This window comes from Anolis sagrei, chromosome 1, assembly GCF_037176765.1.
Source record: "Anolis sagrei isolate rAnoSag1 chromosome 1, rAnoSag1.mat, whole genome shotgun sequence".
Lineage (NCBI taxonomy): Eukaryota > Metazoa > Chordata > Lepidosauria > Squamata > Dactyloidae > Anolis > Anolis sagrei.
The window spans coordinates 233,070,070-233,083,277 of record NC_090021.1 but is presented as its reverse complement, the minus strand read 5'-3'; the positions used below and the strand labels follow the sequence as shown (position 1 = coordinate 233,083,277).

At 41.8% G+C, this 13,208-nt stretch overlaps 1 protein-coding gene across 1 annotated transcript in view; it reads left to right on the top strand.

Moving 5' to 3' along the window:
• The window catches only part of ANKRD13D (ankyrin repeat domain 13D), a 30,914-nt gene that overhangs the window by 1,573 nt on the left and 16,133 nt on the right, over positions 1 to 13,208 (top strand). The window contains exons 2-6 of the mRNA XM_060772156.2: positions 8,318 to 8,453; positions 9,476 to 9,600; positions 10,443 to 10,488; positions 11,357 to 11,500; positions 11,614 to 11,803. Coding sequence (XP_060628139.1) covers positions 8,318 to 8,453; positions 9,476 to 9,600; positions 10,443 to 10,488; positions 11,357 to 11,500; positions 11,614 to 11,803 — 641 coding nt within the window. The remainder of the gene's footprint in view (positions 1 to 8,317; positions 8,454 to 9,475; positions 9,601 to 10,442; positions 10,489 to 11,356; positions 11,501 to 11,613; positions 11,804 to 13,208) is intronic.

The following is a 13,208-nucleotide window of genomic DNA, read 5'->3' as shown; positions in this document are numbered from 1 at the left end:
ATCTTCTCCAGCTCTTTTGACAACCATTCGTCCTAACCTGAAGGTCCAGTAAAAGGATTTCAAGGACCACCCTCTAAACTACGTCTTTGCAATGCCCCCTTCTTTCTTTCTTTCCCTCCCCTAGCCTCAGGATAATTATCTTGGGAATCTGTCAGAAGGCCTCCTCTTTGGGACGACCCTACTCTTGCTCCTTTCATCTTAGGACCCTTCCACACAGCTGAATAAAATCCCATATTATCTGCATTGAACTGGGATATATGGCTGCGTGGACTCAGATAACCCAGTTCAAAGCAGATATTGTGGTATTATCTGCTTTGATAGTCAGGATTATTATATGGCTGTGTGGAAGGGCCCTCAGTATAAGCCTGCCTTTCCATCTTGTCCAGCTGTTTGACAACAATTCCTCCTAACCTGAAGGGCCAGTAAAGGGGTTTCAAGGGCCACCCTCTAAACTACATCTTTGCAATGCCCCTTTCCTTCCTTCCTTCCTTCCATCATTCCTTCCTTCTTTCCCTAGGCTCATGACAGGGCCCTTCCATCCAGCCCTATATCCCAGAATTTTTTTGATTTTTTTAAAATTTTTGATATCCCAGAATATCAAGGCAGAAAATCCCACATTATCTGAGTGTGGACTCAGATTACCCAGTTCAAAGCAAATATTGTGGGATTTTCTGCCTTGACATTCTGGGATATAGGGCTGTGTGGAAGGGCCCTAAATTATCCTATTTTTCCATATTATTTCGCCTACACTTCTTTGACACTCATTTTCCTTCAATTCTCTCCCAGGCCCCTTCCACACATCTGAATAAAATCCCACATTATCTGCTTTGAACTGGAATATATGGCAGCGTGGACTCAGATAAACCAGGGCCCTCCCACACAGCCCTATATCCCAGAATATCCAAGGAGGTAATGTGGGATTTTATTCAACTGTGTGGAAGGGGCCTCAGATGAAAGGAGCAAGAGGAGGGTCGTCCCATAAAATCCCACATTATCTGAGTGTGGACTCAGATAACCCACTTCAATGCAGATATTGTGGAATTTTCTGCCTTGATATTCTGGGATATAGAGCTGTTGGAAGGGCCCCAATTCAAAGCAGAAATTGTGGGATTTTTTTGCCTAGATGTTCTGAGTTATATAGCTGTCTGAAAGGGTCCTCAACCTTCATGTTAGCCCTTTCTTTCTGTCTGTCTGTCTTTCTTGCTTGCTTGTTTGCTTTAATAAGTGATTTCTTTCTTTCCCCCAGCGTCATAATAATACTGTATTTCCATATTATTTCCTGCCAGTCCTCCTTTCAACCCTAAGGGACCAAAAGCCATAAAGAGTTTCAATTGCCAGCATTGAAGCTATATCTCCACAGTGCCCCCTCCCCAATCTTTCTTTCTTTCTTTCTTTTTCCCAGCCTCATAATAATCCTTTATTTCCATATTATTTCCTTATGCATTTTCAAATTTATTTATTTACTTACTATATTTCTACCCTGCTCTTCTCACGCCAAAGGGGACTCAGAGTGGCTTACAGTTTGGCCATTTCAGTGCCACATTGCAAATACACAGTATCAATATAATACAATACAAATCAAAGCACATTTAACATAAAATACAAGCCAAAAATCATACAAAGCATAGTGACATCCAGAAATAAGATATAAATAAATATTAAGCATTTAAAGACATTAAAAACCAATCACAGTTATTGTGGAGACTTACTGGAACTGTTTTGCTTGGAATATGTTCAAGTATGATAACTGAATTTTAGACAGAGAATCAGGAGATATGGAAGGCCAACCATATATCATTTATAATGCCTTTTTGATATCATGCTTAGATTAATTTGCTTAGTTCTTGATAAAGAACTGCAGTTATCCTTGCAGCATGTTAGGTTCATGCAATATGCATCTGCTCATTAATTCCAAATGGATCCTTTCATGAAATGCCAAAAACCCAATGACTACTTCTGATATTTATCATTACAAATTACCTAACCCAGGCATCACCAGGTGCCTAACTTAGTATATTATATATAGGAAATGGAATTATATCACATTACATGTAAAATCTTTTCAAATGCTGTGCAGTCATGGGAGTTGTGATGTTGCAGGTCTTTGGCCTTCTCTGTCGAAAAGTGTTGAGGCCTCACCATACTACAGCTCTCACAATCCCACAGCATTGCGCCGTGGCAGTTAAATGATGCCAAATGGCATTAATTCTGCAGTGTAGATGCACCCCTCCTGAACTAGCTGTTCTCAGCTCACCTTTCCTCACCAAGCTTGACAGTAGAAATGTCAAGGTAAACAGCCACCTTTTTTTTTGAGAGCCAAACCACACCCCAAAGATATCTCGATACTAGCCCAAAGCATCTTTTACCACTTAGTCCTTGCTTTTCCTAGGTCTCCATCCATCCTCTGTATACACTCCCCAATGAGTTCCACATCCTCTCTAAGCAAATATGGGTACCTAAGGAGAAGCCTATCATGATTATAGCACCTACCCATAACATCCCTTGCCACCAAGGTCTTGCTTTTTCTGTGCTTCCATTCATCCATCCATCCTCTGCACACACCGCACACACCACTTCCCTACATGCAGATGTGAGTTCCACATCTCCAAACTAGATGTGGGTGCACACTAGCAAACCCACCATAGTATAGACTCATAACATCTGTTGCCACCAAGGCCTTGTTTTTCCTGTTTTTCCTGTCCCCATCAATCTTTTGTATATATCCTACCCTACCCTACCTCCCAGCCCCCACCAATGGGCTCCACATTTCCAAACCAGATGTGAGTAAACAAGGATAAGTGTACCATGATATCGACCCATTACATCTTTTGCCACGGAGGCCATACTGTTCCTATGTCTCCATCTACCCCAGTTGGACTTCTATCTAGGATACATATACATTGTAAAATTAATTGAATTGTGGGAGTTGCAATTTTGCAATGTCTTCAGCCTTCTTTGCCAAAGAGGGCTGGTGCCTCACTGGACTACAGTTCCCAGGATTCCATGGCATTGAGTCATGGCAGTTTAAGTGGGGTCATACAGCATTAATTGTATAGTGGATATACAAGCAGAGGAGATAGTTTTGTAGGTGATTATTTTTTTTTCTTGAAAAGAAAATAATTTGAGTACAGGCAGTTCCTGAGTTATAGGCATCCGACTTGCATCCTACTCCTAGTTAAGAACAGAAGTGAGAAAATAGGAAGTGAGAGGAAAAGGAAATTCACTCCCGTAAGCATTATCATGGAGAAAAAATGTCTCCACTGAAGCTTTCTCACATCGTTGTTTCCACAACAAGCCAGATATTTCAAAATCCAATTATTACAGGGACAGAAAGTGAGGTGAAATCTTCTGAAAAAGGATACAGGCAGCAAAACAAGCATTACAGGGGTGTTAACCCTTCCTTATGCTATCAGAAAAATTGGCTAGTTACACATAAAAATGTACCTGTTCCAACTTACATGTAAATTCAATTTAAGAGCAAACCTACAGAACCAATCTTGACTGTAACCTGGGAATTGCCTGTAGTTGTCTGGCCAGCCAGGTGGCTCTGAAGTCTTACAAGTATGGAAATAAGCTTAGGAAATAATCTTAGTATCAAATGCTAGATATGTTATTTTTCATTAGCATCTGATATCCAGAGATCGAGCACTCTGTTTTGCTCATCTATTCTTTTGCAAAGTTACCTGACTGAATTGCCATCACTACAGTGCCATAGTTCATTGAATTTTTTTCTGAAAAAGTTATGCGTACAACATTATCTTAGAAGGCAACTGACATTGGAATTTTTTTCTGTCTTCCAAAACATGAGTTTAAGGAGACAGGGAATTAGGAACTATTCAATCTATGATATGCCATGGTATTGCAACAGAAGTTGGATCAGGATATAGTTAATTTTTGAAAGTGAAGAAGTTTCCAGTACCTTCTAAGGTGGTCTATTCCATTGCTAAGAAGTTTTTGCCATTAAGAACTATATCCCAATGTTTCCATACTTTTTAAAGGTACTTGTTATATATATGTCTACTTTTCAAACATTTGGGGATGCTCAACCAACTTACAAAACTAGTATAAAAAGTGCTCTTCAAATGCACCTGCAAAACAAGGTATATAACAGCTCAAAATAAAATTATGAAGTTGGAATTTGCCACATGGGACATCTAGTCCAGCCTTCTGCTGTGCAGGAAAAGCACAATCAAAGTACCCCCTAACGGTCATTCCACTATTGAATATCTCTTATGGTCAGTATGTTCTTCCTAAAATTCTTTTCCTGTAATTTGAACTCATTATTCTGAGTCCTAGTTTCTAGGGCAGCAGTAAATGAGCCTGCTCCCTCTTCCTTATGACATCCTTTCACATATTTATATGTGGCTATCATGTCACCTCTCAACCTTTTCTTCTGCAGGCTAAACAGGCCCAGCTCCTTAAGCCGTTCTTCATAGGGCATGGTTTTCAGACGTTTAATTACTTTAGTTTCCCTCCTCTGGACACCTTCAGCTTGTCAATCATTCTTTTAAACTATGTACCTAGAACTGGACTCTATTCCAGTTGAGGCCTGACCAAAGCAGAATAGTGGGGCACCATTACTTTCCTTGATTTAGATACTATACTCCTTTTGATACAGCCCAAAATCCCATTGGCTGTTTTGCTCCTGCATGACATTGTTGGCTCATGTTCAACTCGTTGTCCACTAAGACTCCAAGATCTCTTTCACATGGACTGTTGTCGAGCCAGGTGTCACAAATCCTGTATCTGTGCATTTCATTTGCTCTGCCTTAAGCATCCTACATTTCTCCTTGTTAAAATTCATTTGGTTAGTTTTGGCCCAGCTTTATTTTTTTTTTTTGAAGAAAAAGGAATAAATGTATTCAACAGGATTATTAAATCAAGCAATTTGAGGGTTCTTGCTGTCCCAAAAATACAAGAAGCAAAAACTAGGAAGCATCTAGTGGTACTCACAAAAGAAAGAAGAGTCACATTTCAGTGCTCAGAAGATGATTGGCTGAGATATTTCAGAACAAATGTAACAATGATGTTATGGCTACATTACATCTCTCAGTGTGGCCTCTGGAATGTACATTAAAATCCAGCTAATTGGACTGAGGGATAGTGTTCGGAAGCACTAGTGAGTGGAGTGAGATGGTATCCAGCCCCATCTCACAGCCAGCCAAAGTGCTGGAACAGAAGCAGGGAACTCTATGGGGTCCTATTGCAGCTCACTGTGGTTTGCTGCTAGAGGGACTGGACACATCAGTGCTTTGCTCGCTAGCACTGGAGAAATTAGTCCCTTGGCATGACTGGATGGATTTTAAGGTGAGGCATTTATGATCATGGCACTGGTTTCATAATCATAATAGGAAGAAGTAATAGTTGCAAAAGTCTTAACCAATGTTTTTATGTCAAGCCACTTTGAGTCCACTTTAGGGGAGATAAAGTGGGGTAACAACAACAACAACAACTAATGATATAATAGTTAATAGGATGCCAACCAGGTATTTTATTGGTAGAAAAGTCTGACATGCTTCAGCCTATGTGTACCCATAAGACCTCCTTCTGGAGCTATATACAATCATATCACATAAACAAATATTATAACATAATGTCACATTGAATAAAATCATTATGGCCTGTTGTCTGTAGATACCTACATAGAATCAGACTTCAGATATTTCTGAATCAGGAATTCATGAGCCATTTACTAGATACATGGTTTTTGTTTGTTTTTTTCATGTCAAGAGCGACTTAAGAAACTGCAAGTCATTTCTGGTATGAGAGAATTGGCCATCTGCAAAGACGTTGCCCAGGGGATGCCCGGATGTTCGATGTTTTACCACCATATGAGCAAAGACTGAATGATTTATGATTTTGTATAACTGCTTAAACCAGGCTTTAGGAGTACACATAGGCCAAAACATTACAGGGTTTTCTACCAGTAGTAAACATATTTTGAACATCTTGCTGTGTCTCTTATTTCTTCTGTGATTGCTGGGAATCCAGGGCATAAATCCTAAATGTGTGGCTAATTTTGTAGTAGAGGGAGTGGTGTTGTATCTATGATCAAAAATGTTCTTGTTATTCCTGGTTAGTTGTCACGTGAGAAGAAAATAATTCCAGTTAATAGAAGTTACAGGAGATTTTTAGGCTTCTTCAGGCAGAGCTAGGCAGACTCTGAAACTGCAACAGAACCACTCAGATTTGGGTCAAACCAGGTTGAAAGAAATGGTAATATTAGCTTGGAAAAGAGACAGTTAAATAGAGATATCATACTGATGTTCAAATATCTAAAAGAACATATATAAAGGAGCAGATTTGCTTTCTGTTGCTTCAGAGAACGTACCTACAGTAAATTGATTGGAATTATAGGAAAGTAAATTTCTTGATTGTAGTCAAACAGATAGCATAAAAAAAGTGATGGACTACTCTTTGCTGTACTGAAGCAGTGAACAGTTAGGTACATCCTTGGGGCAGTAGACTTGCCTCTTGCATTGCACATTCTGCAATTACCAAGAGACTGGAACTCAAGGCCTGTACAACATATGGCCCATGGGCCAGATGCGGCCTATGAAGGGATTCCCATGGAATGGCGTCGGCCCTTTCGCTGATTAGCGAGGTAGAAAAAAAGAGGAAAGGAGGGAGGAAGAAAGAAAGAAAGAAAGAAAGAAAGAAAGAAGAAAAGAAAGGGAAGGAAGGAAGGAAGGGAAGGAGTGAGGAAGACAGGAAGACAGAAGGAGAAATAAAGAAAGGAAATAGGGGAGGGAGAAGGGTAGAAAAAAGGAAGGGAGGGGGGAAATTGAGGAAAGGAAAAAAGAAAGGGAAGTAAGAAACAGAGAGGAAAGGAAGAAAAGTAAAAAAGGGGAGACAGAAGGAAAGAAAAGGAGGTAGGAATAAGATAGGGAAAGAATTCAGAAAGCATGGTGTAGTAATTTGAACCTCGGACTATGGCTCTGAACTCACTGGGTGACTTTAGATAAGTCGCACTCTCCCAGCCTCAAAGGAAGACAAAGGCAAATCTCCTTTGAATACATCTTGACAAGAAAACTCTGTGATAGGGTGACTTGAAGGTTCTTGAAGCTTCACAACAACAACAAATCTTATAAATAATTAATTGTACCTTACCTGGAAAATGAGGTGTAGAAAACCTATTTGCTGCTTATTTAAGTCTGACCCCTTAGTACTCCCAAGTTGTGCAGGCCTGCTACAACTTCTTCCCAACGTTAAAACTCATTGTTGGTGAATTGCTGATAATTAGCATCAATTAGCTTCTAGGAACTGGGGTGTTGTGTGGTTTCCGGTCTGTATATCCGTGTTCTAACAACATTTTCTTCTGACGTTTCACCTGCATTTGTGGCTGGCATCTTCAGAGGCTTCTAGAGAACCAGGGTTTGTGGCTACAGTTTTTGTAGCAGTTCCACTACCATCAAGATAAAAAAGATATCTATGGTATCTCCAGAAGACATCACAGCCCTTTTCTTCCAAATCATTTTAAATCTCCACCCTGCAAAAGCCCCACTTTTATTATTTTCTCTATTCATTTAAATCAGGGATGGGAATCATATGGCTCTCCAGGGGATGTTGGGCTGTAGATATCAATAGCCCTAGCTATCTTGACCAGAGGAGTGCTAGCAGCCACAATTCAACAACATCTGGAGTATTCTCATTGCCCTGCTCTACATTTAAAAAGAAACCAGATAATTTTTGTCTAATGGCAATTTTTGTTCCATTTGTTTCCATGTAGATCAGTGGTTCTCAACCTGGGGTCCCCAAATGTTTTTGGCCTACAACTCCCAGAAATCCCAGCCAGTTTACCAGCTGTTAGGATTTCTGGGAGTTGTAGGCCAAAAACATCTGGGTACCCCAGGTTGAGAACCACTGATGTAGATGGTCACACCAAGTATGATTCAGAAGGAAAGCATTATTGCTTCAAAGGGGAGGTTCTTGCATTTGGAATCCACCAGTAGAAGTTTTGGAAACAGATTCAGGGACCCATTATTGATATGTACTAAGACTAGTCAATTAATCAACAATGCTGCTTCATTCCCTAGCCAATGTGTGTGGGTGTGTTTTGGCCTCTTGAGCTGGATCATTCTATGAGATGTGTAAATTCTATTCTAGTATCTTGGATGTCCTTGCAGAACAAGTAGACATAGTATCTGGAGCACAATACAGATAACATGTGAGATTATTACAAAAGTATTCATGTCACAATTCACCAAGGCTAAGCACAGTTTCCAGGGCTGAACAATAGTCCAGATTTAGATCCCATCCCTGTATTTCCTGCCAAGGATTACCCAAGCAGATAATTAAACCAGTGGATCTCTTCCAGCATGACATCGAGATGCTGGACCCACGTGGCCGAACACCACTGGAGTTGGCCGTGTCCCTCGGAAACCTGGAATCTGCACGAGTCCTCTTGCGACACAATGCTGCTGTGGGCCAGGAGAATGCCAACGGTTGGACAGGTATGGAGGTTTGATGTCCGAGAGCACATATTGCTGGACTTTCCATGTAAACGGCATTAGGTTGCACTGCTAGGAGAGAAATACTATTCCTTGAGATCCTGGGGATCTGTTTCTTATCATAATAGATTATATGAGCTCCATAACCCCTATATGGAATAAAACATATCTTCAACCAAGTGAGTAGAACAGGAGATGTGGAAGTGTCTGTTGAGTAGGAAGGCCATGGTGTTGAGAAACGAAGAATTTGAGACATCAGAACTGGGGTTATAAGGTGGATATACTAAAAGGTGAAGTTTATTAATCAATTCTATTCCATAATATTTCCTTCTTCCCTACACTTTTGTTTGGGGCTTTTATCTTTCTCTTTTTAGTTAAGGCCCTCAGATATCTGTTGTCACCAGGAATTAAGAAAGAGGTAGCACAAAGGTGATCAATGCCAATGGAGTCAGAAACCAGTTTTGCACTCCCTAAGTCTTTATGGACAACATGCACATCCCTCCAAACTTTTATTCCCCTCTCTCACTTTGACAGTAATAGCCAATTCACCTTTTGGGTTACAGTTGGATATTTGTAGGCTGCCTTATTACAATCCTGAATGATCTTTCTTAGATACAGGAAGTGACCAATTGGCAAATAAAGGTCTTGGAGACCTCCTTCCTCAAAGTAGTGTTTAAATCGGCACTTGCATACCCCAGAGGTATGTGGAGTGGGGCCATTTTTATTTCATTTTGTTTCTAGCACTGTGAGTAGTCTGTAACACCTGGATGAACCACCTTATGGGTCTGGAGAAGGTAACATATATCCTGAACTAGCATGATTGTTATATCTTTGGAAGTCAGGCTTTTCCCTTTTGGCCAAACAGCAGACTATTTTAGCTCCTTGTAATTGGCACTGAAACTCAAAGAGAAGGTAACATATAGCCTGGACCTAGAGCCTGGACCTAGAGACTGGATGGGAATAGGGAATGTCTCCAGGGTGCCTCTGCTGATTGTAGTCAGTGCCTCTGTTTTTGCCCTCTATAGTCCTGCAGGAGGCCGTGAGCACAGGGGACCCAGAGATGGTGCAGCTGGTGCTCCAGTATCGCGATTACCAGCGGGCCACACAGCGCCTAGCCGGCATCCCAGAATTGCTCAACAAACTCCGCAAAGTATGTACTATGATTTTAACCCCTGAGTGTTTTTCATCGGCTTCCATGGACTATAGATGTTATCAGTGATGTCTATCCAGCCCAAAGCTTGCCAAAGGTTGAATGAGTGGGAGTGAGAAACTTTGCCAGTGGCGTAGGAATTTCCTTCTCTTTTTCCTAAAGCTCTTGTTGTATTTGCATTAAAACCCACACACCCCACTAGATTTTTCTCACACAGGGCTCCTTCTGTGCCAAGTGTAGGCACGGAACAATTTAGCTATTCCTGTGTTTCTCCAATGCACTGTTTCTAGCAGAGGAAGCCTGCTATCCCCCCTTTATTCCCTTTCAAATGAGTTGAGAGATTGATGTATTTGAACAGCACCCTTTTTAAGGTGAAACAAGGTGTGGTTATTGTAAATTCTAAAAACCTCAAGCCAGTCTTTTTACTTGTTATTTGTCTGGGAGAGTTGAAAACACCCTTGGGCTTTCTTGCTTTTTTGCCTTCAGGTAATTTCTGGATTCAGATGAACCCACCACAGGTTTTTCTTGACAAAATTTGTTCAGAAGGGAGTTGTCATTGCCCTTTGCTAACACTGAGAGAATGTGATTTGCCCAAGGTCACTCAGTAGGTTTCCATGGCCAAGCAGGGTTTTCAATACTCAAACCACTACACCACACTGGCTGTTAAGTTTTCTAGCAGCAGCTAAGTTTAACCAGTCACTGAATTCTGCTTGACAAAGTATGATTCTGATAGTAATGCAGTTGCCTGGCAAAACACATTTCCCAAGAAAGCAGAGACTGGTTTTTCCTGCTGCTTCTCACATATGAACTGGCCCCTTACTTCTGGTTTTCTATCTGCCTAGGCTCCTGATTTCTATGTGGAGATGAAATGGGAGTTTACCAGTTGGGGTAAGTAATTTGGTGCCTGGAATATTACTTTCTGGGATTAACGAGAAAGTGCTTATAAAATATACTGTTTCATAAGAGCAGAGTTGTGATGAAGAATAATAAGGTTTGCTTTTTGGATGCAAGAAGAGCTGACCACTCAAGATTCTTTGGGTAACATTTGTCTCACCAACTATCAGTGGAATTTGTGTATATTGTATTTTCCAAAGCATTCATGGCCAAAATCAATTGGTGGCTGTGAGTTTTTCGGTCTGTATAGCCATGTTCCAGCAGTATTCTCTCCTGGAGAGAATGCTACTGGAACATGACCATACAGCCCGAAAAACTCATAGCAACCTGTTTGTGTGTATTCTGCCAGGTTTGCTGACACCTTCTTTCTCTGCAGTTTAATGGTTCTGTCAAAGAGCAGAGTCTATATTTGATAACAAGGCATTACAGCAGTGCCCCAGAGACTGGAGTTAGAACTCTGGGACATAATGTGGAAATTGTGGATCTCCGGGTGTTTTTGAATGCCATCTGCCATCCATTGTGGCTCGCTAGTGGTCAAGGATGGCAGGAGTAGTAACTTCATGGCATCTAGAGCAGAGTGATTAACTCACTGCAGTCCTAGTTATTAGAGCCACAACTGAAGAACGATGAGACTTGCAACCCATAACCATTAGGAGATTCTTAGTACTCACTTCTGAGCTAGAGGCTACACATTCCCCATCTGTGCTCCAGAAGAACAAGAACATTCCAGATAGATGTAGAAAGGGTCACTTGGTCATAAAACTCACTTGGGAATATCTAACATGGCCCCTTACAGGTAGCAAATAAGAAAATGTTCCTGGCCAGCGTTCCTAATCTCTCTGCTTCCTTTCTCCATCCACAGTGCCCCTGGTCTCCAAAATCTGTCCAAGTGATGTATATCGTGTGTGGAAGCGTGGGGAAAACCTCCGGGTGGACACAACCTTATTGGGCTTTGAGCACATGATCTGGCAGCGGGGGCGGCGGAGCTACATCTTTAAAGGCGAAGGTAAGCATCTCCCTTGCATGGTGGCGGGGGAAATCAGCATGTGGTTGGTGAGTCTTACATTTTGGATGCTGCCAAGGTCCTTTATCATTCTTCCTTCTTTTTCTCTTGACCAGAAGAGAATGCCGTTGTGATGGAAGTCGACCATGACAAGCAGGTTGTGTACACTGAGACATTGTCGCTAGCCTTGCACGAGCCTGAGCTGATGCTGACTGCCATGCAGCCATCTGAGGAGCATGTGGCCAGCCGGCTCACTTCTCCCATTGTCTCCACCCACCTGGATACCAAGAACATTGCCTTTGAGCGGTGAGTTTTGGAAGGGGGAAGAGTAGGTCCTTGAAAGGTGTGGAGCATATGCTGGTTCTGTCACTGTCAATGACTACTAGTTGCGATAAGTCTGTACTCCCTTCCATTACTTGGCCACGGTGGTCCACGCTCTGGTTACATCCCGTATAAACTACTGCAACGCTCTCTACATAGGGTTGCCCCTGAAGACTGCCCGGAAGCTTAAATTAGTCCAACGAGCAGCAGCCAGATTACTAACAGGAGCAGGGTACAGGGAGCATACTACTCCTCTGTTGTGTCAGCTCCACTGGCTGCCAATTAGCTTCCGAGCACAATTCAAAGTGCTGGTGCTGACCTATGAATCCCTAAACGACTCCGGCCCAGTTTACCTGTCTGAACAGATTCTCCCCTATGAACCATCAAGCTTGTTAAGATCTTCTGAAGGGGCCCTGCTCTCGGTCCCACCACCCTCGCAATCGCGTCTGGTGGGGACGAGGGACAGGGCCTTCTCGGTGGTGGCCCCTCGGCTCTGGAACTCTCTCCTGCTGGAGATTAGATCTGCCCCTTCCTTCCTGACTTTCAGAAGGCTGGTAAAATCTTGGCTTTGGAATATAGCATTTACAGAATTATGACTGAGTCAATAACTCCTGACCACACTGATGGATGGTGATAAATTTGTGATTTTACTCTGACGACTTGGCCTTATGTAATTGTATGATCTGTATTTTAATGTATTTTATGTATTAATGTATTATGAGGTTGTGATGTTTTTATACTATTGTCTATGAATCTCCTGTTGTGAACCGGCCTGAGTCCCTCTTCGGAGGTCAAGAAGACCGGGTTATAAAAGTTCTAAATAAATAAATAAATTATCCAACGTAGATTGACTTTGAAGATCAGCTGCTGGAGGACTTGAGTGGGAGAAGGTATTGTCCTATTCTCCTGCATATGGACACCTTGGGTACCTGGCTGATCATTGTACAAACTAGTATGGCGTTTAGTCTTATCCTATTTGTTTCTCTTGTATTGTACATGGTAATAGAACAAGGCCCATGGGATCCATAGCAGAGAGGGAAATGATGTTGGAGGCAAAGTGGGAATTGGTAGGAGTCTTCCTGGGCAGCAAATGGTTTTGCAAGCGGACAGTAATGCTACATCTCAGCTCTCCTACTCTGTCTTCTGCTAGGTATTTCATAGGCCAGATATCTTTCCCCTCTAAGGACAAGATCTGGATCACAGACTTCCACTTGCTGTTTCCTAATCTGCCTTTTAAGGAGTCGGTAAATGTGTAAGGGAGACAAAGATGGGAGAAAATATGGCATTGGAATAATTGTATGTTATTAGCTAAGAAGTGGCGGAAAGCAGCTTAGGTTTTAGTTATACTTGACTTGGGGCAGAGCTTCGTCATCTCCTGCCATGGGTCAAA